The sequence below is a fragment of the Macrosteles quadrilineatus genome, unplaced genomic scaffold (genome assembly GCF_028750875.1).
Source record: "Macrosteles quadrilineatus isolate MER2022 unplaced genomic scaffold, UCM_ALF_1.0 Scaffold_4__1_contigs__length_99947679, whole genome shotgun sequence".
NCBI classification, from domain to species: Eukaryota; Metazoa; Arthropoda; class Insecta; order Hemiptera; family Cicadellidae; genus Macrosteles; species Macrosteles quadrilineatus.
Window position 1 is genome coordinate 9,851,408 of NW_026542597.1, and position 27,477 is coordinate 9,878,884.

The window sequence follows — 27,477 nt, forward strand, 5'->3', positions numbered from 1 at the left end:
TATAGGAAATAAGTAAGATTCATCACAGATATTTATTCATCTTAACAGCTTTTTCTTTACTATACATTTTTAACTGCTTAAACTATGCTTGAATTAGTAATAGACACACTATACAGTTTTAATGGACTACTCGATTCCCGTACGTAGGACGGACCAACAGCTCGTCATTTGTAAAGATTCAAATTGCCACTTAATCTTATCGGTAAGGAGTATTGACACGTATTGAGTACATACCTATTTATTGTTCTGTTCTTTGCAATTAAAAATACATTACCTATGTCAAACCTTTGAGGTTTTCCAACATTGATCCTTTACTCATATTCTCTCCCTGGTTTTTCGGCTCATAAACATCTGATGTAATCAGAGCATACTTTTTTTACAGTAGGTGAATTATTTTGCAGTTTTCCCTTGCAACCAAATACAACACTCAGTGTACAAAACTGAATCCTCCTGTTACAGGACTCGATGCTAAAGTGGACGGTGCACAAGACTGGAGGTGGCTGTGGAGGTGGCGGCGGGGGCGGCAGGTCACCGTCGCAGTACGGGGGCGGCGCAGGACCTTGCTACAGCATCAGACGAGCCGCCGCCAGGCTCTCGCGTCACCGCCCCCGAGGCAAGGAGAACTGTGATGGCGACCAGGAGGTACACAAACCTAGCACTAAAACTGCTTACAATTCACAAAACACAAATCTTTGTAAGCGTACCTTAAAGCTGAAGGAAGCCAGCTTGAAGATAAAAGTAAACTTACTTGAATAGAGTTTTTGACAGAGTGTTCTGATATAAATTACTGATTTTCGTCGAATAGCCGTTTAGAAAAACAACTTTTTGTAAAATTTTGCATTTAAATTGTTATAACCTTTGACTACTAATAAACAAATTTTCTTTTTGAATAAAAGTTTAGCCTCAGCTGATCCATTTTTTTATATCACAACTATCACAGCAGTAGGTTGTTAGACTGTAGACTGTGGCTCACTATGTGAGCTTTAGCTAGCCAACTATATTTATTACTTTAGTAAATTTGCTACAGTTCGTCCAAAGTCAATAACAGAACCTACGAAAATTCAAAAACAGAAATATTATGCAAACGAAGACTCACGTCTCAACTTAAATTGTAATTTGCTATTACTACTACCTATATGAAATTTGTACTCATTGTCATCTTTGCAGAACGACTACAGGCCTTCGCCCCGCAAGCGAGACAGTATCTACATGTGTCTGGACTCCATCCCAGTGGCTCTCAGGGACGTCAGCAACTACCAGAGCGTCCCTCGGACACCTGAGAACCAGGCGAAGTCCCTGGGTAGGGCCAGCCTGGGGAGTCAGCCTAGACCTCGCCTCAAGACACCTTGTTCGTCTTGTTCGCCTCACAGGAAAGAACTGCTGAGGGATAGACAAACAGGAGTGAAGCGTGGCAGAAGACAAACACCTTCGTAAGTGTGGCTTTATTCCTTGAGGCGTTTTATTAAACAAAGAATTGAAAGAGCAAAAGATAGTTAGAACAAAAATAGTCATTGGTGTAATCAAAAAGGGGATATTAAGCGTTTAACGAATAAACAATTGTTATTTTAAATTTAAATGCATGCTACTAAAGTTTAGAATGATATTTTAATTTGAAGCTAGATAAACATAATAGTTGTGGAAGTTGCTTGAGCATAGGTTCACCGAATGGTGAAATTAACAAGCAAATTAACTTTGTGTACCCTATTCCAATTTACCTCTATAAAATCTATTACATTGGACACTGCGTGGGTTTAATCTTATTTGTTTTTCCTCTTTTACAGGCATCTGGTTGCAGGAGATCCCGATAGAAAGTGTAGGGCAGAAAGCTTCGTCTGCGATAGTGTGTCTCCAGTAAGAAAAAAACAGCCTTGTTCAAACTTCAGACACCAAGACCTGGCAGCCTTCTCAGACCAGACGCCGTCGACGAGTGAGAGGTCCACCCCTGACCTGCCTCACATAGAGTACTCCCCTTGTCCTCTCAGGACAACACAGAGTCTGGTAGCTCTCAGACAGAGGATGACAGACACCTTCCCTTTGATATCACAAGGTATAAGCTTGGACAACCCTCTGTACTACGCGCTCAAGCAGTCGCCCACCCCCAGTCCCGTGGACCTGGTGAACAAAGAAATACCCACCTTCAAGAAGGATGCTTCGGAAACTCCAGTCCATACGAGAGAGTTCATGTCGAACTTTATCAAAAATTTGAATCTGGGGTCAAATGAGTCTGACGAAATCAAACTGCGGCCTAGGCAATCGATTCTTCCCTGTGATAAGTTTCAGTCGTGTTGGCTCTCCAAGGAGAAGGCGAAGACGTGTGAGGTGTCGCCGTTGGCGAGGAAATTAGCGTGGCTGAGACTAAACAATGTAGATAAAAGTGCATCGGGGAAAAGTCCTAAGTGCGATGACTTACTTTCTAAAGAAAACACTGTAAATTTTTCCATGTCGGATTCAATTTTTGAGAATTATAATTTTTCTCAAGGACGTAGTGTTTCATGCAACCTTAAAACGTTCGTTCATGAACACGAGGATTGTGAAAAGAGGAAGGACATATTGAATCAAAGAGTAGGTGATATAGTAGTAGGTTCTAGTGTTATAAATATCCTAAACACCAACCACGACAGGAAAAAGTGCGAAAACGTGTTAGCGAATTCATCAGAGCGACCTGAAAGTGAAGTTACAAATTTAGATATAAGTAGGAATAGTATTATCAAAAATTGTGTGAATCGGTCTAATGAGGAACGCGAATTGAATGCTGTGCTGAAAAGACGCGGTGTGATATTTAATGAGCGGACATTTGTGTTGAATACCCCACCGACGTCTGACTCCGACGAGAAAAGAACGAAAACATCTTCTGGCTGTACGTCAATAGACTTGGACGAACCTTCTACATTGAAAAGACAAAAGGTCATTCGTAGACGACGCCTGCGGAGTATTAGTGATGATAATCTCCCACTATGTAAAAGAGTGGCTAATAGACATCCAATTTCCTTTCTAACGCTCCCAAAGGGTCTACCAAGTCCTTTCGACACCAAGAGTAACCAGGGTATAGAGGAAACTCCAAAAACCACAAGATCGAAATCAACGTCTCAGTTGCAGCTGACTAGTCCCAAAAAGGTAACATTCGGTTCCCTTTACGACATTGAATACTCTGACAATGGAGATCCGAGCCTTTTGGGGTTAACACTTCCTAAAGGAATACCAAGTCCTCCTAGTCCTAGTGAAGAAGAAATACCCGGAGTCAGACCTCTTGATTTAGACATGGCGAAAGCTGGAAATAAAAGGAAAAATGACGTCACAACAACCGCTTCGGATTGTTCAGAGGAAACGTGGGACTCTCACAGACATTACTTGAAGACTCCGAAACTGTCAGAAAACTTGCTGAATGACGGTGACGTGTCGTTTGCTGAGTCTTCAAGAACGAAATCACCCGCTTCTTCTAAAGCCAATGACGAAGATGACAATGATGACGATTTTTCCAGTCTTGGTAAGTTTAGACAATTATGATTACTTGCTATTCTATACTCAAGGAGGTTTGATACATACCTTTGACCATACAATAGTAAATGGTCAAGCTAAGAAATAACTTATTATATAAGGAGTACATCCCTTACAATCTAATTTAGTTTAATTTTTAACTTTTTGCATGACTCTGTCACAAACTATTATTTCCCTTCTAGCGTCCAGCATAGTGACTGACAGTCCACTACGTCAGTCCCGCTCAAGAAGATGTTTGTCCTTTGCTTCGCCCAACAAACTGACGAGGTCGAGGAAACGGATTTTCGGCAGAGGTAAGTGAAACTCCCGGAGATTTAAAGCCAATTGATATTGTATCACTACAAAAATGCAGACTTTTCCAAATAAGAACAAATTATAAAACATACTTGCAAACTTTTGCCGATCAGTTATTGTACTAAAGTAAATACTGCAGACAGTTTGATAAGACAAGAACATACGGAAGTTGCAGGTGTTTACATCATCACTACCATAATGCAGTAGTGTAGTGATAAGCCATTTACAGGTGATGGGATGGAACTTTGACAAGACTCACTAAAACGTTGGAAATGATAAGCAGGTGCAGCGGAGATAAGTAAATACTGCAGACAGTTTGATAAGACAAGAACAAATGGAATTGGCAGGTGTTTACATCACTATCATAATGCAGTAGTGTAGTGATAAGCCATTTACAGGTGAGAGGATGGAACTTTGACAAGACTCACTAAAACGTTGGAAATGATAAGCAGGTGCAGCGGAGATAAGTAAATACTGCAGACAGTTTGATAAGACAAGAACAAATGGAATTGGCAGGTGTTTACATCACTATCATAATGCAGTAGTGTAGTGATAAGCCATTTACAGGTGAGAGGATGGAACTTTGACAAGACTCACTAAAACGTTGGAAATGATAAGCAGGTGCAGCGGAGATAAGTAAACACTGCAGGTGCCGCCTGGCGGTTCCCAGCCTTGTCGATATTGTCGATCAAAGTGCGAGTTGAACGGATGGGATTTTGTGAAATTAATTTTACCTACGACCGTTTTTTTTTTTTTTTTTTAAAGTAGGCGTTTCAGTACAGTTCTTAGAATTGAAAAGTATCTCATAACAGCATTGTTTATTTTCATAACAGCATAGTTTTACTCATAACAACACGGGTAACGGACCAATGAGGTTCAGGGATTGAGAGAAAAGAAGCAAAATTTTAATTATTCGAAATTCAACTAATCAGCTGTTCAGGCCAATTTAATTGTTGATTGGTGCAATTAGTGTTTGATTCGTTGTTTCACTGTCAGTGGCAATGAGAGGTTATAAACAAAAACATAACCTCTCTTAGAGGTTATGAGTAGTGATTTTTAGTAATTAAAACACCGTCGTAGGTAAAGTAGTGTACGCAACTCGCGTAAATAGTGTTAACGACACTCGTAGAAGTTTTTAAGGCACTCGCCAAACTACTATATTCGGTTACTTTAGTGAACATTCATATACTGATTGGTAAGAACCACGTGTTACTAATTTTATTACGAGGTACTTTTTTATAAAACGTAAAGACATCTTCAAGCAATAAAAAGTATATTTTTTTAATATAAATATAATAATAATATAACGCACCTTGGTTGTTTCAGGTGAACTGGAAGTTTCGCTGAAATGTTTGGACAACGTACTTACAATTCACGGTAAGTCTCGTTGAAGTATTTAGAATATTTCATGATTGTTATTAATTGTGTAACGTCGTTTTACTGTTATATTTTTATATACATCTATAAAGCCAAAAGTACCCATGAACTTTTGAGAAAACTATAAGTCGCAACTCCATAAACCATATACTTAAAATGTTCGTCATGACGAGAAACCTTGCGCAAATCTATCCATTATTCCAAAAATTGCCCTTTAAGGTCATAATTCCTTTCTAAAGGGAAATTTCCATATACATTATGTTAAAATACCTCAGCTGTACTTATTTGTATGTTGTTCTTTCGATTTATTACCTTATCAAAATCAGGTGTCATTATTTGTTTGTATTACTGTATTCTGTTTTGTTTATTTCAGGTTAACTTAACCAATCAATAGTTTTATTAACACTTATCATTTATGAGGTCAAACGGGGAGAAGCCCGTTAATAACAGCTAGTTCTACTTAAATTGCATTTTATTTGCGTTGTTTGTTTATAACTATTCACTTATTATCCTAAGATATTTGGTTATATTTGATGAAGAAAAGATGTTTCGTCCCTCAAACGGAAAGATTTTAAGATGCATCATGTTTCTTAGTTATAAACAGAAATGTCAAATAAAAAAAAATAAAAAAGCTCTTAAAAATATGATTGTTTTTCAGTAATTCGCGGTAGAAATCTAGGACGACCAGGAGCAGAACCTTGCAATGCTTATGTAAAGGTAAGTTATTTGACTATATAAAAGTTATTTGAAATTTCTTTAGTACCGTATGTATTTCAAAACTAAAACTACATTTTTGAAATTTTTAACAATAATGCTATGCCATTTAATTTTTATGAATGCATACAAATTGAATAATAAAATTAGAAAAAATATTGCAATTTTTTAAATGTCCGTTTTTAAACAGTTTGGTACCATAACAAAGTTTTCATTTAGTTGTTAATTATATTGATATGTGTTTCACTTTAAATGTGCAATATTTTCGGATCCAACCAAGAAGAGGGTTTGCAACAGGGGTGCGGGGTTTCCTATGAATGCTTGGGTTTGAGTGGGGGGTTTGTATTGGCACAAGTAAAACATAACTTGGTACAGTTCAACAAAATTAGACTTTATCAGTGACTATTAGTATTTAAATAACTTTTTCTGTAAACTGAAATAACGTTGTTCTTATATTTGATTTTAACAAACGATGTTGTAAACGTTTTTTAAGGTAAGTTATGTTTACCTTAAATAACGACTATGTGCGTTTTTTAGTACTCTCGTTCAAAACTGAAACTCTTAATTTAAAGGTGTATCATTTCTAGATTACCAATTGTGTGCTTTCGTCAAAATCGAACTATTCTACCAACAGTTTTATTCGTCTTAAAACTTTAAATGTTCGGTTAAAAACAAATCAAAGGGTCGCCGGAAGACTGCCCCCCGGAAAACTACCCCCCCAAACAGGTCCCTACGTCATATTGACGTCAGAGACCGGGGGGGGGGTAGTTTTCCAGTCACGGACACTCAAATTTAGTTGTCAAACAGTTCTAATCTAACCTAACCTAACCAACCAAACTTGCTGTAACATTTCGAAATCCTGTTTTATATTCACCACATCACCTTTCTATTATCCAATGGAATTACTCGAATTAAAATTAAAATTAAATAGCATGATTTGTCCAGGGGGGGTAGTATTCCAGTCGCGGACACGGCTTCCATATTGGTTAGTTGGCAGATTTTGTGACGTCACGTTTCACCTGGGGGGGTAGTTTTCCGGGGGATAGTATTCCGCATCCCCAAATCAAAACTATTCCCCCAATGTTACTAAATAAATTATTTGATTTTTCAAAGATATTCCAATAATAAATTCCTATAACACCTCTAAGTGCTACACAAGAAAATCAAACATTTGCCTAAACTCACCCTGAGTAAGATAGTTTCATCACGCGACCGGGAAATATTCCCCGTCGTTTCCCCACGATTGGCAGCCCTGGCGATGTCGGTCATGGTGACGTCATCGGTCGATGGGCCTCAGTCTCTTGTGGGGCCTGTAACAACACTTTAACTATTCATCCTGCCTCAGCCTGCCATCCCATCTTACCATCTATTTATTATTTTTCTAAGACGCCGAATCAATCAAGCCTCACTCGCGAGTGTAGGGCCTGTAGATTAAGGTGAACATTCTGAATAAGAATTGACTGGAAGACGTTTTACAGAAAGGTTAAATATGTAAAGCGAATTAATTTTTCTTTTGTGCTTTAGGGGAGTCAAGTAAAATAAATAGTTTTGCGGCTATTTACTTTAAACATCATAATAATATTCCCATTATATTAAAACAGTTGATTCTTTTTCTTTCCGGTTTAAATTTTCTGCCATGATAAAATTTGTTTCGTCTTTGATCTAGTGGTTTGACGTACTTTTGCACTCCTGTAACATAATATCCAGAAAGCACTAGAAGAGTGGACATTTTGTTGATTGAAAGACAAACAAACAAAGAGATAGTTCTCGATCCAACAATTAGATATGAAATCAACATAAATCAACCTAATGAAGTGAATGAAGAAAATAAACAAATTCATGAATCAACCTTTAAATATTTCAAGCAAAATTACAACTTTTCAAAAATGGAGGTGATTGGATAGTTTATTGGTTCTAGAGGAACATTATCAAATTTGTTTTTGAACTTTTGAAAACAATATGATTCGGACAGATCCTTTTTGAAAATTTTTATACATGAAACATTAAGAGGCTCATTGACTATAATGAGAAATCATTAAATGGCAAACATGAAACTTAATCGGTCTTATAGCTATTATAATCATTAAATATTTTAAGTGTATGTTTTTCTGTGTCATTGGCAACCTTATTTTTTAAGCAGACGTGTTTATTTCATTAATAAATACTTTTCTCTCGCAAAGGATAAATGTATGTGTGTATTTCATAAAAAAATCATATCCTCTCTATAAATACTCAATACAAGCTGGTGTTCTGCACGGTACAGTTTGATGAGCAATTTATTGTACTGTATTCGATTCGCACCACAACTTCCACCGTAAAAAATACATAAACGGTATGTTCCGTTATTCATTGATTAGAAAATCATTATTTTAATCCAATGTTGTGAGACACAATCTCCAAAGCTCCTTGCCAGGGGGAACATAATAATATGTAATTCTTTATTTGAGAAAGGTTCAGATAAAGGTCTACAATCCTAGAACATGTAGGCCTACACAACTTGTTAGCAAGGGATAGAAAGAGAAGTTGGGGTGCAAAACGGGTTACAAACCTAGTCTCCCAACCTAACTCAGGCTCTAAATTTGACACTGAGATTATTTTATTTAAGTACCGGTAACCGAAATTTTTTCCAGTGTTCAATCATTTTGACCTACTTCAAAAAATAGTTCCTGCCTATAGATGTTTACCAGTTCGTGCCTGTGTCTCTGATTAACCGACTGTTACCCAGGTCTGCCTCATCCCCGGTAACACGGACCACCAGTTCCACCGTACCTGTGTCCGGAGATATTCCAACAACCCCAGGTTCGATCACCGCTTTCTGCTGCAACTTTGTGACAACGACGCTGATCGCAGAGTGCTCGTATCCGCCTGGCATCGCGACAGGGCGAGGAGGTTTGTACCCAAGTTTGTAGAATTGTTTTTGGCATGAAGATGAGTAGGTAGTATGAATGGTTTTCAGAGGTTCTTTGACATATTTTGAACATTCACTTTTAAACTCCTGTGTCCCAAAAAAAATTAAAAAGTATAATATCATTACAAAACACTACAATTGCACTTCTCTCTCTTTACCTAGGTTTTATTTAATAAATTATACTAGGTCAAAAATACAGATGCATGACAACTTCCGCAAGCAGAAGACATTAGCCAATTGACAGTACACGTAGACAATATACACAAAGTATATAAACAACAGCCAACAAACAGTAAATTTGATGAGAACACCAGATAGACAGAATTATAAGTGGTTTGTGTCGTACCAGTCCTAAGATTTATCATTCCGTCGCTTCAATAGCCAACGTCGCGACTCGGTTACAACTTTTTATTTCTTATTGTCTGTCGAATCTCTATTTTGTCTTTTACTATTTTCTTTTGTAACAATAATTAACTGAGGGTATTTGGTGTTGAGATGATCGATTGTGAATAATCGTACATTTTGTACTTGATACGACTTTGAATGTATTCAGACATTACTTAAACCCGTTAGATAGTTGTTTTTAAAACCGTTAATTTAACTTTAAAATCACTAGATTTTATTTGAAAAGCGAGAACTGTAAGAATATACGGTGCCCTTTATATAGCCAAGCTCACCTCCTGTGTGAGCGTAAAAGTGGTCTACTGTCGTGTAGGGCAGCGAAAAGTGAACCTTTGCAATTTGTACTTGTAATAGATATAGGATATGTGGATCACACGCACTTTTGTGGTATTGAGTATCTGGGCTTAGATCACTAAAGTGATATTCCCATTGCAAAGCTCGGTCCCCAGTGTGCGTTTCACGTATACACATTATCTTAGGTCAGAGTAAAGTGCTAGAGGTAATTAGTTAGGGTTACCAACTGACTGAGGTACAGCCTCGGCGATACTTAAAGAATGGATCACATAGCGGCTCACCTTTGTTATATTAAGGATCTGAGCTTTGCTCACTAAGTATTCTCTCTGCCAAGCTCGGTCCCCCAGTGTGAGTTTCACGCATACACGTCATCGTAGGTCAGTGTAAAGTGCTAGAGGTAAAATTTTGGTGATACTTGAGATATGAATCACATATTGGTCTTGAGGATCTGGGCTTAGCTCAAGTAAGTTGGTAAGTATTCTCTCTGCCAAGCTCGGTCCCCCAGTGTGAGTTTCACGCATACACATAATCGTAGGTCAGTGTAAAGTGCTAGAGGTACAATTTTCTTTGATACTTGAGATACGAATCACATATTGGTCTTGAGGATCTGGGCTTAGCTCGCTAAAGTGATATTCCCATTGCAAAGCTCGGTCCCCAGTGTGCGTGCAGCGTGTACCCGTAGGACAGCTAGGGATGCCAGGGGCCGGGAAGCTGGGACCCGATCGATCACAGATGTACGCGCCAGCGCGGGAAGCCACGGTGGGGGATATTTTCCCTCATCCGGGAAATATTCTCTCACTTGGGATATAATTGCATTTCATTCCACAAATACAAAAACTACGATTATACCGTATTTTTTGTCGCGATCACCTAACCGACTCCATGCAAAATTAGTTGAAAATCAATGTATTAAAAAGTTGTTCACAAAATGGAAATTTATCTTCATGTTTATTTCTAAGAGGGATATAAGGGATTTTATGTTCTAGGTGGGGATAAACATTTCCCCCTGTGGAAACTCGGGACGCCAGTCGTACCCGGACCCCGCGAGTGAACGTTTTGTGTGGAGTTTTGAGAGTTTTCGTTTACAAGTGGCACATTAGTTAGTTCAGTTTCTATTGGATGGGATACTTACCTGTTTTACCCCGGATTACAATTGGAGTATGTCCTTTTAAATTATGTGTTGTGATCTAATTTAGTCGTCGTATACATAGAAAATATTTGGTCTACAGTATTTGGTTTGATTAGGCTGTAATTTTTATCAATGTACAATCAATTATAATTTCTCTTGACTCTTTTTGTAAATGTATCACCTACATAGTTTTATATTTTAGTTAGAAAATATCGGCACTTTTAGTTATATTTAAAAAAATATTTATTACTCCTTATTATGTTATTTATTTGCTTCATTTGCACCATGGAGTTGATTAATTCTAGTAGTACAACGTTTCAAACCTTGAAATCTTTGTTTACAAACCAATTGCAAATAAACGATTAAATTCGTAGCCTACCACAAGTCACGCCGTGCAAGAGAAATGTGTGTACATGATTATTTTACCTTACATAAGAGCAACAACGAAAAAGTTCATTTATCTTTTAAAAGCCTTAACTAGTATCTACCGAGAGAGAAAAAAACGCGAGAGTGTTCTAATTGGGCTATTTACCAAACCAATCTTAATAGCACATCTATTTAAAGTAGCCTATTGTTTGTCGATGGAAACGTGTTTTATTTTTAGGGTTTGAATGTTTTTGCACTAAGTTTTCCTAATAAACTAACAGGGCAGCTAGATGGAAGATATATCGTTTCACGACGTGTATATAAAAAAATTACCCTTAGATTATAACCATTGTTCAGTGGAGATAGTTGGACGCCTCGATAAAAAATGAGTTCGAAAACATTTTAATATGTACTTAAAACGCCAGTTTCCATTACATTAACTTTTTAAAGAGAATTACTAGTTGAGTAAAATTGTTAGGTTTGGTTACTTTTAGTTTGCGTATTTATAGATAGTGTTACATCGTAGCGACAAACGTGCACATGTCCGACGAATTACACACTTTTAGGATGTTTTACCCTTATTTTAGCCCACAAAATTACAGCAGGTACCAACTTCAGTAATACGCCTTGCCGTTGCTATTCATATAGGCAATATTATCAATCGCACATTTTCAGTTACTAAAATAATCTATTGTTATTGCACATACTGATTGATTGTCTCTTAACCCAAATTGATTAAATTGGGTTTAAATTTAATTTAGTTGAAATAAAATATTTCAGAATTGCATAGCTTGGAGCATTGAGGATTTTTTTTCTTTCATGTCCAAAAACAAAGTAATCATCTCAATTTCGTAATGCACTTATTATTAACAGCTTGTAATGCAAAATAAGAAACATTTTTGAATTTAAATAGGTTGTATATTGTTTGTACTAGGTGTACGATTTTGTATATATGTGACATGTGACGTTCAACCTCATTGCAAGCATAACCCAACAAATAATCGACGATCGTCATAGCCGTACATATATGACAAGACATGTAAGCAAGTTGTTGTAACTCTTCATCGATCGTTCGCCTTTATTTCCAGCGATCTTTCTTGAGTGAGGCTAGAAACCTTTTTATGTATCGTGTTCAGACATCTTTTAAGTCTTTTTTTCGAGCACGATTGTTGGTACTGTTTCTAAACTATAATGATGCTCTATGATGTCTTGTTTTATTTATTGAGTTGTATGTAAACTTTTAATTTCTAAACTTCTTGTTGAACAGAGGTTATGTATAATAAAATTATTTTGTTGACGTTTAAAGTACATTATAAATACGTATAAATGAAATTGCTATTTGAGGTTTCAGGTAATTACCTAATTAAATCTTGGTATTGACAGTTATGCTCCTATACTACCATATCTGCTTCTGCGATACAGTAAACATTATATTAAATTTATCGACGATCATGCACCATTTATTTGACGCGCGTTGTATTGCACGGTTAAAATATCATGTTTTATATCCAAATAACATTAGCTAATTACATAGCCTATCATATAACGATCGACTCTTCAGTAGGCCCCTAGCTTATATTTGCACCGGACATTTTCGATCACCGATATTTGTTGTTTTGGAACAATTTGTTTATAATTTGGTACGCGATGATTGATAATATATTGTTTTAGGAAACTCAATATGCTCAATGTCATCCTGCGTATCATTTAACAAATGATTTATTTCCATAACCTAAATTTATTTGCCATTACAGGTTGTTTTAGTTTCAAAAGTAAAAATTGAATTTAATTAATGTTTATTCACCAAATTTTCATATAATGTATACAAGCAGACTATGAACATATTCACAGCAGGCTATAAATAAACGCCCAAGTTCTTGAACAATTATAACTGACACTGACAAGTCTCCATTTCCAAAAGAGGAAAGACTTTCAGCAAGTTAGCCAGAATGTCCTTAGTTTCCCAAGCCGCCGCAGGATGCAGGTCTGCTGCTTGTAAGGACCCTTTACGGCGTGTGTACAAGTCGGAATTCCGCCGGTAAGAAGTAGCAAAACGTAGTTTCATTCAATAATATAGGATAACAAATGGACTTATACCTTATACCACTTTAGAAAGCAGTCGTTACCGGCTATAGCACAATAATGTTTACTTTTTCAACCAAATGAAGCTGCACCAATAACTACACAAATAGACACAAGTTATCAAAATGGAGGTAGTGCTTACACAAATCAGCTGATAGTAATTAGCTCACAAATCACGGATACACGATGAGATTTTAGAGCAATCTTGTTGAGCAAGCTTTAAGGTTTGACAAATTTTCTACGCTTACCATAATTAAAAGAGGCTAGAAACCGCCAACACACAATTCATAGACACAAATCTATATCATTTAAGTAGTACACTACACTACACCTGGATCGTGGTTATAGGTCACAAATCATAAAATCAAGACGAGGAGAACAATCTTAGCAAACATCAAGTTTTCCTAAACTTAAAATGAAAAAGATCAGGGATAGGAGAAAAAGAGGCTAGAAAAAAGGCAAGGAGCCTACTCATTTTATGCAAAAACTCCGAAGCCCAAGAACCATACAAGTACTCTCGTTTTTATTTTTTCAAGGGCAGTAATTAGATTGTTATACTAAACCCTAAACCTAATGCGTTCATAGGTGTGATTTTATTTAGACGTTTCAATGAATCAATTCAATAATACAGTACGAACACTTTGTTTTATTGTGGTTTGAATGAGTACAAGACAAACGGTTCAGCTATAAAATTAAGAGCACGAAATAATCTTTAACTAACCTGTCAATTAGACCATTGACTATTTACTGAAGTTGTATTAATAGTCAAAGTTTGGACCTAGTTCGCCAAATTACTCTGTAAATTTGAAAAAAGCGTTATAACCTAATCTGGTAATTTATGGCTAGAGCTTTATCATAATGGAATGCATAGTTCTACTCATAGTCAAAGGTAAGAGTTTCTAAAGGCGAAAACTCCCCAATTGAGACACCAAAGCATGTTAGGCTTGTTAAGTGTAATTCACTGTCAAGTATTTGCAGTGTTTATGTTGATTGGTTATGTTATGAACTACGAACATGCGGCGTGCATGTTCACATTGCATGCGACATAGCGCTAAACTGCTCAACTGCTGCGGTCTGTTTACACATGACAGACGTTCAAAGCACGCTTCTATTAACAATCTTCATCTCTCACGGGAGAATCACTTGCCTCATTCCATATTCATGACTTTGTTACCGAGTTGAAGTGATGACCGTCAAAGCTGAGTTGGTATGAGTTGTGCAAATTTTTTATTAGTTAAACAGTTTTCAATGGGATATTGCCTTAGAGTTGTTCTAAAACAGTTTATTTCATGATAACAAGGGGAACCTTTGCGATTTCGCATGTAAAGAATATTGAACTATGTTCTTGCATAAAATGAATCAATTTAGTTAGTAAAGTAATCAGTATAAGGTAAGGAATAAAATGTATATAGTTGAGCTTAAATTCACTACTTATCGCCTATTTTTGAACGTTGGTTAGGATTTTACAGCGTTTGCGAATATCAATACTTATTAAAGTCAAATAACACTCACTCACTGATCACTATATCTCAAATACTACAAGCCATAAAACCTCAGGAATTGGCATGGAAGTTCCAATCAACCTTTAGGTGTGTAATAAGAAGCGTGTTCAAGAAATGCCATCATGGCTCTGCCCCAGTGGCTTTATAAGTTCCATGTTATCCTTCTGGAGAATAGATTTGTTTACATTTGAACACATGAATACGCATTTGAATCTGCATTATTAATTAAGGGAACAGCTGGATATATTTTATTACATGAAATGAAAATATTCGTTGTGGTTTTTAAGATCTGCGTGTTCTATAATTTAATACCAGTATATTACTCACGAATACTAGAATAAACGTATTTTTATAGTATTCGTGGAATAAACCCTTACTTTTTAATTTAAAATTTCGTGAGCGAAGAGACGACGGGTTTACTAGTCTTTTATAACAATCCTTGGGCATCAAATTATTTTGAAGGTTTGTCCATGGGGGACGCAGGCTTTGTTTACTTAGCGGATGGTTGTTTACTTGGAGGACGTAGGCTAAGTTTTAGCGTTACTTTTTTAGGGCAATTCGCTAAAAATGAAGATGATTTACAGGTAAAACTAATAGGTTATATATTTTAATTAAGGGGTTAACTGGAGTTCCAAATTGATATTATTTTCACATGTTTGTTTTATTTAGACTTCTTCTAAATGGGGTTCAGTATAAAAACTAATCTCTTCACACTCTTGTAAATCACAACACATAAACTCTAGAGCATAAGAGGCTATGCATTTTTGTCTCGCAAATCCTTAAAGTTCGACTTTGAAAGTATTATTATATAGCCTATAACCATATCTTAGTATTCAGAGAACTTAATTCATGAAGAGTTTTTAGATTTTTTAAAATCTAGATACAATTTTAAGACTTTTTTACTCTTTGCATTCTTTGCATACTCTTGCATTGTATCTAGATTCTAAAAAGACCATAACATACACAGTTTTCCTATTTTAAAATTTCCCTGCCATTTTGGAAACAATGGAATCAATATTTGTTACAATACAATTTTAAGACTTTTTTACTCTTTCCATTTTCGCTCTAAACGTACTCGTTTAGGAACTACATGATGCAGAATGTACACCACAAGGCATTTTTTCGTAGTTGTAACACACTGTAACTCCTAAGAGAAAAAATCCCAAGAATAAAAACTTTTTTAAATTGCATTTACTTTCTTAAACACTCATAAACTAGAGGGTCATCCATAAGAAAAATCAAAGTTGGCGGCCATATTAGAAAAATGGTGGCTAAAATTATTGTTTAACTTGACCAAATTGTTTAAATAAAAAATCCAAGGAATAACTTTCGAATAAAATAGCCTGTCACACTAATATCAATCACCCTGCATATAGGCCTATATTTTATTCTTAAACCTCTTGAACAAATTAAACACCACGAGCAATACTCGACCCCCCTGGTACTACAGTTATGACCACTAAAATGTACTTAGTTAGATTTAACTGACTACTCAATACAAGACACAGTCACAGCTTGACGTTACTTTAAGAAGTATATTTTTTTCTTAGTAATAAAATTATAACGTTAAAAAATAAATGCAAAATAAATTACTATGATATAAAAATCGTGTTGCTAACATAAATGAGCAAAATAGTTGTTTATGAGAAGGGGGTTGGCATTTGCCCAGCAGTCAGTTTGTTGCCAAATGCAGTCTATGTCGGTTCAAGTAAATGTTTGTTTACTGATTGTATATACTAAAAGCTTCTGAGCATTAACCTACAACTTATTTCCATTGACTATTCTGTAAATATAAATATATATATATACTTATAATAAAATGTATTTTATTAGGTATCCCTAGACTGAAACTTGTGAATGAGATTACTGCATTTCCGATAGTCTTCTTCTTTTAATTTATTTTTATGCGGATGATTGGCACATTTCTAAGTATTTGAAAAGTTAAATAATATATACCTATATATGTTACTTTATGACTTTGTTACACATGACAATACAAAGTGCTGCACGATGCCAAACATAAAACAGAGCTACACGAGCCTTAACATGAGGATATTCATGGCACATAACAAAAAGTTAAACAAGATATAACAAAAGACTACACGAGGCAATATTAAGCATAGCACAAGGTTAACTAGTCATCATATCACAATCACAGGTTACAACACAAGGCTGGACGAGTATAACGTGAATTAAATAAAGGCATATAACTTACTACCCGGTAAAACTCAAGACTATATAGCATAAGTGACATAACTTATTCAGCACTCATAGTACACTTAAACTTGTCCATATATACTACCTAACACTCATATTTACTGTGTAGCAATACCTTTAGAACCTTTCTACAGTATTTAATTATTTCCTGTTGTTAATGTTGTGTGTTGTGTGTTGTGTGTAGAAAATGTCTGTAAACGACACTTGATTTGAGGACAAATGTAGTAGACTGGTGTTCTGGAATTTTATTTTTAAGTTTTAACCTCTCTAAGGGTAAACTTTGGATCAATTATAGTGGTAAATTAACAAATTACTCTTGAAATTATCTTAAACTATACATGTTTTAAAACATAACAGATTTACATAAAACAACTACTTCATCCAATTCTTCGTATTAAGTTCTTAAAAGTGACTTACCTAACCTCTTTAAAATCAATTTTTTTGACTAATTGTTAAACATTTTAGATGGGAGGAGATTCTTGAACTACAGCTTTAGGAAATATTTTGTTGTATCATTAAAGTATGTACATCTGTGGCATTTTTGTTCCCTGACTCTTGAGCTCTCATTTTTATCTACCCTCAGGATGAGTACAATGCACTCTGCATCGGATGTAATATTAAACTATAAATAAGATATCACACACAAAGTCATCTTTATCTGCATTTATCAATCACTGTTTTCTCCCTCTTCTACCATCTGGCCTCAGACACGAATGCTGTCAGATTTACTTGTATATAAAAGCCAGAAGCCATGTGAAGAAGCCATATACCGTGACCTGACTATTCAGGGTGTTGCTGTGATCTGTGTTTCTATAATATACGAGACAGCTCAGTGAGCCAGCAAAACTAGTGTTTGGTGTCATTGTTTAGCTGTTATTTTTATTGGCTTTTTGTTTTTCAGGAGAAGTGAATTCCTGGGATGTATGTCCTTTGCTGTCAAAAATGTCACAAAAAAGGTAGGTTTAAGTTTGGTTACTATTAGCTTTGACTACCAATATTCAATTCTATTAGATTTTGGGGTTTTTTAACTTGTTCTCCCTTTGAAAACACCAATACATTAAAATCTGTTAATTTCAATTAGTAAGGAACTAGAGCTCGCCCCGTGGTCGAAAACTTGACCAAAAGTATGTATTGTGCAAAGCAAACTTCTCCATGATATGATGATGGTATGATCAGGATAGCTGTCATAAGTTTTGCAAAAGTTATTTTAATATAAAAGACTTAATTTTTTACGAAATGAGTATAATGTTAATACTGTAGGCCTACATGCGTTTCCTTGAATAGCATCAGCATAGGTTGAGTTTGGTATCAAATTAAAGGTTTTATTTAGTAAAATACACTGCTGGAAACTCAAACTCAAACGGACAACCGAGTCAAAATGGCAACCATTAAAATATTTCTTGAATCTGCCATGTTTTACCCAGCTGTTATTTTGAAGCTGCTCGGGGAAAATCATTAGTTTACTCTGAAAGCAATCTTAGTATTGCAGATCCATTAATCCAACTTCCACAAACGGATCCCACACTCCGCACTGCTCGCCTTTACTACTTCCATCACCACTTCCTACGTTTTGGACCTGTTTCCCTCCCTTCCCATAGCATTTAAGTATTGCAGATCCAGATCCATTAATCCAAATGCCACAAACAGTTCCCACACTCCAGACTGCTTGCCTTTACTACTTCCATCACCACTTCCTACAATTTGGACCTGTTTCCCTCCCTTCCCATAGCATTTAAGTATTGCAGATCCAGATCCATTAATCCAAATGCCACAAACAGTTCCCACACTCCGCACTGCTCGCCTTTACTACTTCCTTCACCACTTCCAACGTCGTGGACCTGTTTCCTTCCGTTCCCAAAGCATTTTAGTATTGCATACCGGTATACATTAATCAAAATGCCACAGACGGTTCCTTCTTTGAACGACTCCGTAAAATAATTACCTAATATAGTAAAATAGAAGTCTTCCAGTGGTTGAAAACTTGACCCAAAAAATTACAGACTTCTCTATTTTCACCCCACACTGTAAATAAAACATGTGATTGGAATTTGTTTGGATTTTCTGTTTACATTTTGTTGTTATTTTGTCACCAGCATGGCAACCCAAAAGCCCATATTTTATTTTATTTAAAATTCATTTTTCGTATTTATTTTTGATCCTATTTTAATTTATAAAGAGATTCTGCATATCTACAGTAAAATATCTTTAATTTGGTATCAACCACGTGTAATTCGGTCCAGTTGTATGGCCAGGCTAGCTGTCGTAAGTTTTACTAAAGTTTTTTAGTATATAAAAGATTTCGCTAAAAAATCCTTGATTTAGTCATAACATAGTAGATTCGTTTGGAACACCCTATAAGCATAGGTAATTTGTATATTCTGTAAGCAAATTGATCTACAGCTTTGGAAGAATCTATTACCATACATGGTTTCATGGTAAACCAATGGTAGTACTGATACACTTGTTTTAGGATTTGCAAAAGCCAAAAATTATTTTTACTCAATTAATCTTTTACTTTTTTGCATAGGTTAAAAACAAATTTTCATAATTAAAATTGATTTCAAGAGACAGTCATATCATATTAAAACTTGGATAATTTTTGTTGTTGTAAGATTCCAATCAGTAAATTTTTTTTATTTCAGCAGCAAACCTTACTAATCTTAGAGCAAATGTTTTTTGCTACATAGGTGAGGTCTGAATGGAAAATTCATTCTAATATTAACCTCTAGTAAAAACATTTTAACCACAAATTCGCCTATTACGCTGCAAAAGGAGTGTTTAGTGTGTGCTCAAAACAGTTTTTTTAGAAGTTAAAAGCTATTTTTAATGGATGATAGTTTTGAATGAATCATTTTTTTTTTACATTCAGTCTTAGGTGTTAGTTCATCTTTAAACTACTTACAAATGTTTAAAATAGCTATCAATCTGTAATACAAGCTTGTTATTAAACAATAACAACTTATGTCTATAAAGCTGATATACAGTTATTTTTATAACCCCGCAACTGCATTTCAGACATGCAATTGTTGTTTCCCCCAAGTAACTATATTAGGCTATTATTTTTTGTAGCCAATTTAGATTATATTTTTCATTAAATCATGACTGTGGTTTCAAGTTACTAAGACAATGCCTTCTTGTTATATTAAAGGGATCAATTTATAAGATTAGTCTCTGATAAGATTCAAAGGTCAGTTACATTTGGCTTGAAATATCAACGACCCACAACCACACCCATAGTAGATTTGTGATTACAAAGGGTAAATAAAGCTTCTGTAGGCTTATTCCTCCATCATGCATCTAGTTTACATACAAGATTGGTCTCAAAGCTCAATATATCAAACTCTGGTGCCTGTTGTGTTTAGCAGTTCTGTTCTGGGAGTTTAAAATTGTCTCATAAATGTTTATAAATCTACGCGTTTCAACAAAACTCACCAGTGATGATTATAGGCTTACACTCTATAAGTTTGATACAAAATTATATTTAATTAGTATAAAGAGACTCATGGATTTAAGAATGAGAATTTGGCATTTATCTTGTATCTCTAGCTCTTGTCTGCACATTAAAGACTTTAATGGGTATAAAAAATCAATACCTCCGCCATAAGTTTGGAGTGAATAGCTTGTACTGTATTTAGTAGTTTCTTTATTGAGATTTAATTTAAATTATGTTCATGATAAAATGAAATTATACTTTCTTATACATCCCATGGATCAATGAGTTTTAGGTTTGCTGCCAGAAGGAATAAGTTTACATAACAATTTTATTTTTCTTAAATTTATAAAGCTTTCAGTAAGATTTTTAGTGGCTGAAAAAACTTTGATAACAAGGTGGAATCGGGAGAGTCTGTTACAATTTTATCTTTGATCTGCAAAAGGTGTTTGATGTGATTGCTTACTGATGAATTAAACATCCAGTGATCACTGGCTACAAAAAAAAAAAAAAAACATCCAGCCAATTTAAGTTGTATTGTGTATGTGCTATAAGCAGTGTCCGTAGAAATTTTGTTTACATTTGTTTAATACTTTGCAACCTCGATAAAAAGGCCCTCCATAACATGTCATCCTTGATAACGAGTGTCATTTTCCAATCCCCTTGAATTTATTTGATCTCTAATTACATGTTATTCTAAACCTCAATAAGAAGTCGACCTTGATAACAAGTATTATTTAATAAATCCCCACGAGAGTCTTGTTATCGAGGTTTTACTGTATAATAGATTCGATCGAACAACTAATAAGTGAGCTGGGAAAATGTCTAGCGTTCAGGTGAGGTTCGCTAGCAGCCAAAAAAAAAAAATAATCTAGAAGACTTTTTTTCCAAAAAATATGATAAAAAGTGTAAAAGGTTTTTGCATGGAATAGCCGGTGTGTTTCCACTGTCTTAAAATCCATGAATTACAATCATATTTATGAAATGCATGATTGTTTTTTTGTTTTTGCAGGAGATAAGTGGAACGTTCAGACTCTTGTCACAGCAATGTGGCAGGACACAAAATGTAGCCACCACATCCACAGCTGCTGACCATCCAGGTGAGATGAAATACATTGATAAGAAAACATAAGATAAGATACATTAAGATAAGGTAAGATAAGATTCATTGATAAAATAACATATTATATATTATGTAGCATGAGTCAAACATTTGTCTATCAAAGGTGAATATTCTAATCAAACTAGTCCATGTTGTAAATAGTTGAAGTATATATTGAATTAAAAAAAGCTGATTGATTTTTAATCATAAAAATAAATTGACTAGTTATAGTTCGGCCTGCGCGCTAATGCTAAACCAATGCTGGAGGAGGTCGCTTTCTAAGCGGCCGAACTATAGTACTGTGTTTGCAGGATAATTCCTGAATGCCAATTGTTTAACTTATATTGATTTACGAATTGTACACAATTTGAGGTGTCTAAAAATTGTTATTTTGTGTTACAAAGTTTAGACTAAACCTTCTCCTTGGTTGTTATAAAGATTTCTTTCAATTATCAATCGATTATCATTATTCAAGATGGGGACGCATGTCCGTATTTTAACCCAAATATGAGTTAATGATGAGTGCAGGATGAGTGACGCAATCGTTTAGTCTTGTTAGTGACCAAGGTTGACATATTCCTTAGACACAGCTGTTAATTAATAGCTCGCCAATGACAACTAAGGGACCTACATTTTATGGTGGAATCCGAACCCGATTTTATCCTTGTGAACGAATATTGGTCTAATTATCAAGATAGTACTGTGGATAGCCGTAGTACTCACTAGTGTGGGCTTCATGTTAGAACAACTAATTAATCCACAGTTTTAAAGTCTAAAACAAAATTAAAAAGAAATCGTACATGGAAAATAACCGTCAATCAAATAACTTTTCCCTCAAAGAATATTCTTTGACTTTTTACCTGGCAATTACAATAGCATAGTGTTGCAAAAGAAAGTGTCATTGATCAAGCGATACACACTACTTATGATACCAACATTTACAATTATTACTAATGAATATCATAGTGATTGTCAATGTCGACACTGTTTTCCTGATGAAGTTGTATTGTTTCTGCAGATGTAATGGCAAACCAGTCAGAGTCCAGCGTGGAGGAGTGTGTAAGCATCGAGGAATCGGATGTCGCACCCACTCCCGACCCTGGTAAGTAAAATCATTTTAGGCTATTTTATTTTTACTATAACTTGACTAAAGAATTTTTCCCTAAAAGAGAATGAGTTTTAACATTGTTTTACAAAACTGCTATACTATTTCTCAATTTTGCTGTCTTAACACTTTTTTCTTTACAACTATTGTTTTCTGTGGGTTTTCGGCTGTTGGCCAATAACAATAGCAAAGTCATCATCATCAGCTCTTATCTTAATGGATATATTGATCCCCTATAATTGGTAGCCTGTAAGCTCAATCTTTAAAACTTTTTAGCTTTTTGATTGTTCAAAACTGGACCCAGCTTTTCTTAATTGTTGGATTTTAGTATACTATTTTGTCTAAGGATCTTTGTCAGTAACAAAACTTATCATTTTCACCCTTTTAATACTCATCCTCCAGACATCTTCACCTTAAATTAGTTAAAATACACACCCTATGTATGTTGGCTTTGCATACAGTCTAATCTCAGAGTTTTCCTGATTGAATCTCTCCCATGCTTGTCGCTCTAAAAACAGCCTCTCCTCTTCTTCCACTTGCTGTGTTTGCCATTCAGCATCAAGTCCTATTTTACAATATCTTTCCATTCTACTTTCAACTGTTCTCATTCCAACAACACAATTTTCTCTCCCGGACTATATAATAGCAAATTTTCCTTCATATGTCCTTTCCTCGAGACTTTTCCACCTTGGTCTTACTATTTTCACTTTTTCTAATACTAATTTTTGTGTAATAGTATTGATGGGAGATAAGATTAACTGGAATACACTTTTGTTTTTCAGCTCAAGAGAAGCGGACATCAATATCGAAGAAAGATGTGGATAAAACATGTAAGTTTAAATACCATAATATCGTCAATATTTGATTTTTACATTCTGAAACTGTAATTAAAATACTTATGTTAAGCTTGTACTTCTTTCTCTGCTCTATAATAATGTTTCCCCTTTTCATACAGGAAACTGTGTTACACAGCTCAGCTCGGGAAAAATAATATTATAAAATTCAGCATAAGAAAAATTTAAAACTTTCTTTTTCAATAAAGAGACCTGTTCCAGAATGCTGTTTCACTGCATCTAGTAAATTGAAATCTGGATGTTGTTATATAGTATGCTTCTTAAATTATGTGGAATATTAGTTAATTTACTGTGCTGTAGTTAATTTAGCTGCAAATTTCCACAAAAAATGTGCATATCAATTTCAATTAATCACACAGAATCATCCTAACAACTAACTGTTTTGCTGCAGCAAATGAAGACAGCATATTCCTTAAGCATCTGGAGCTGGACCCGCCAGTGGAGAACGGTCAAAGCAAGGGTCAGCTGCAGGGCAGCAAGGGAGGGCGAACACCTTTCACCACGACCAAGAGGCTGTCCAGACAACCGGGGACTAGCTTCGGCTTCTCAATAGCGTGGACGCATCCCCCGAGGTAACTACCGCTGTCTTGTTAGAACTTGTATCACACTTTAGTGCTGTAAAGATATTGTAATGTTAGTTGTACCAGGGTAGAAATTTTTTTGTTGTGTTGGCAGAATAAATTGTCTGTGTACCGTTAGAGATGTACTGTTAGAGACGGCCTTATTAACCGTTAGAGTTAATAAAAAAAAGCCCTTCGGTAGACAGATTTTTATCCTCACTTTAAAACTTTGTAATTGTGAGGTCTCTATACTTCTCACACATGTTACTGTGTTTCTACATTGGTTTTATTTACATCCTGACCATCTCTAACTGTGCATACAACAGACGTGTTGCCAACACAAAATTAAATAGTGGTTTACTCATAAGCCGTGTTTACACGAAGCCTGTCGGCAGGCAGGTTACTTGCCCCAGGTAATTTGAAATACACTAGAAGTATGTAACCTGACTGCTCTACTGAGCTCGTGTTCACTTGGCTTTGCAACTACAGTAAAAACAAAACATATTACAGATATGTTTGTGATGTAAAATGGTTAGATCTTAGTTTAATCATACTTACATGTCCTTATAGAGCTTTCAGAATAGGGTTGAAGTTCATGGAAAAGTGTGATGTGACTACAATAGAAACTAAATGGGTTAGAAAATAAATGCCTCATGATTATACTAGGAAGAAGGAGGCAAATATATATCTTTAGGTCAATGAAGCTGATAATTTTGTAATGTAAGCCCATTAATTGCATAGAAAACAAATTGTTTATTTAAAGAAATATAGTAATATGGTTGATTTTTATATATTAAAACCGTGCCACATTTAATCCTTATTACCTTATTTACCTTTGAATATTAAATATATTATACCTTGCGTAGCAAGAGTTTTAGAAAATTAAAGCAGAGTTAAATTCAAATGTAGTTTCTGGCACGTTTTTCATGACACAGATGTGGTAAAATCATAAAGCTTCTAGCGTAAGAAGGATTATGAGTATTTTGATCCATAAATATACTATATGACATTGGAATGAAAAAAGCTATTTTCAAAAATAGCATGTCTCTCAGTGGTGCTGTATAGCAAAAGTATACAATTTTTGTCCATTGTGGATATGTAAACAAAAGATATTGTAAATAAAAAGATAATATAGTCTAACACTTGTGGTTTGTTGACAGAATAGAGCGTGTGGAGGCAGGGTTACCAGCAGACCAGGCAGGGTTGAGGCCGGGGGATTACGTTATCTTTGTTGACAAGACCAACGTGGTAACACTGCCTGAAGAGGAGATCCTTAAGCTTATCAAGTAAGAGAAATAAAAAACAAAGAATACCACAGAACAACAAAACCTCCATGCCTAGCCCCCAAAAATAGCATCCCTTGGACAAAATGTTGTAATTTTCCAATCCTTAAACATTAAAAAAATTTATTGTGGTACCATAAACAGCTTAAATAAAGTTTTTGCAACAATGAGAGTATTGGATTAAGAGGCTATCAAATTGTTTCTTTAAAATATTTAAGCTTGTAGTTCTGTTTTTATGTGTTACTAGGTTTAGTATCAAAATCATTGAGAGTAATTCATACACGTATAACTAATATGTGCTTACACATTTTTTTTACTCTGAAAACATAAAAGTTACTGTTTTAGGAAAACAAAAAAGAAACTAGCATATGGCAAGACGGGGTGTAATAAAGGGAAAATTATTTATAACAATATTGTAAAGTTAAATGAACCTCTCCCACACACTTTAAGGTCAGAGACATTAAAGGTAAGGTTGGAGTCATACTATATGTGTATTTCCAGAACTTTGTTACAAGAGGCAATGGTTTGATTCCATGATACCTAAACAAATTTGACTGAATAGATTACTTTCCTATAAAGATGTTTATAGTTTCTCCATTCTGGTTTTGGGTTTTCCATTACGTCTTTCCTTGTTAAACTTGTATTACTACTGATTATATCCTTTTATCTAATTCTTCCTAAACTATTACAGTAAATCCCTTGTTGATCTAGTAATTTTGAATTCATAACTTTATATATAACTAGATATTATTTTAGAAAAAACTTGAGTCCATACATTTTTAAAAACAACAAACTGTTTATAGGTCATGTGGCAACACTTTAACGCTGGAAGTATACAGGAAGGTTTCGGCTAACGGAACGATTGCCCGAAGCTCGCTTGTATCCACCGTTGGTCTGCCAGTGGCGCCTCGACAATACACCTCCACCACATGTTCAGCAGCCACTGGCGCCACTACGACAACCGCCTCCGTCCCTGCAGACATCACCAAGAGAAGGCTACACCTGCCTCAAGTTACCTTTACTAGCGAGGTTGGTTCAGGGATAATTGTTTAGCAATTGGCTGTAACAAGTACCGGTCACAGTCAAAATCAGTCCGAATATAATCAACAAGCATTTTCACCTATGAATGATATGGGATCAAAACTATGTATAGTTCGGCCGCTTAGAAAGCGACCTCCTCCAGCATTGGTTTAACATTAGCACGCAGGTCGTTTTCTAAGCGGCCGAACTATAGTTTGTCCAACTTTCAGAGTGAGCTACAGTGAAATATATTTTACCAAAATGTTTCTCCATGGATGCCTTTGTTCTTGATTGAAGTTGTGAAGAATGACAACCAATCAAGAACTAAGGTATCCATTGAGTGAATATAACGTTTAGTATGTTTCTTGAAATTGAGTCCAGAAATAATTTATTTTTACCTTAATGGTCTTTTAAAATTTGACTTTCGATGATAACAGATTTTTTTTTCCTTTTAGTCAGCCAGTCAATGATTTGTAATAAGTTTATTGTAGTAAGATACAAGATCAGAATTTTTATAACTATCTGTTTTAACACCGTCTCTGTTAAAAAACTAAACACATAAAAACTGAACAACTTCAGTTTCAGAGGTACTTTCAGAGGTAAAGTGGGCTGCTGTCAACCATTTTTTACATTTTTTTTGCTCTTTTAACACTTTACTCTTGATAGGGGAAGATTTTTCTCTCTTTATTATTGGTGGATGATTTGTGAAGTTTATTAGTATAGTATACAAGATCGGAATTTGGATATTTCCTTAGTCTTGAACCACCAAAAAGTAAAACAAGATATAAAAAAAAACTTACTCTTTAATTTGATCAAATCTCACATAGAGCTGAAAGAAATGCAGTAAAAAACAGTCCGTGGAAGAACACACTTCATCAGTGGATTAATCAATCTAAAATATCATAATTAATTTTAGCTTACCATTGTAGCTCACAGATTTACCTTGTAAAATGGACTTAGTAAAACCCCACTACCCAGTAAGTTTAGACTGATATTGTTTCTTAATTGTAATTATTTATGAGGTGTATTGTAAAATGCTGTTGAAGTTCTGATTATGACAATTCATTTTTAATTTGATTTACTTTGTTAACATTTCTCAAGACTATGATTATTTTTTAGTTGATATATTTGATTTGGGTATGTTACAAGTACTCAAAATAAATATCATAATTAAAAATTGTTAGAAATAAAACCCATGTTAGGTGCAGTATTCAGCCGTTCCCATTTAGTAGGTTTTCTGAATTCAACAAATAAAATATTTGTTTTGGGAACCAAAAAATTTTATTAAAAGAGATAATTTAATTTGCTAAACAATTATTAAATCAGCTAGAACTTAAGATTGT

General features: G+C 35.0%; 1 protein-coding gene across 1 annotated transcript in view; it reads left to right on the top strand.

Moving 5' to 3' along the window:
• The window catches only part of LOC128991751 (uncharacterized), a 90,214-nt gene that overhangs the window by 19,106 nt on the left and 43,631 nt on the right, over nt 1-27,477 (top strand). Inside the window, exons 5-18 of the mRNA XM_054414921.1 lie at nt 460-642; nt 1,168-1,430; nt 1,782-3,484; nt 3,678-3,788; nt 5,116-5,166; nt 5,825-5,883; nt 8,606-8,769; nt 17,682-17,736; nt 21,223-21,310; nt 22,331-22,414; nt 23,200-23,247; nt 23,663-23,843; nt 24,992-25,117; nt 25,918-26,143. Of these exons, the coding sequence (XP_054270896.1) occupies nt 460-642; nt 1,168-1,430; nt 1,782-3,484; nt 3,678-3,788; nt 5,116-5,166; nt 5,825-5,883; nt 8,606-8,769; nt 17,682-17,736; nt 21,223-21,310; nt 22,331-22,414; nt 23,200-23,247; nt 23,663-23,843; nt 24,992-25,117; nt 25,918-26,143 (3,342 nt within the window). The remainder of the gene's footprint in view (nt 1-459; nt 643-1,167; nt 1,431-1,781; nt 3,485-3,677; nt 3,789-5,115; nt 5,167-5,824; nt 5,884-8,605; nt 8,770-17,681; nt 17,737-21,222; nt 21,311-22,330; nt 22,415-23,199; nt 23,248-23,662; nt 23,844-24,991; nt 25,118-25,917; nt 26,144-27,477) is intronic.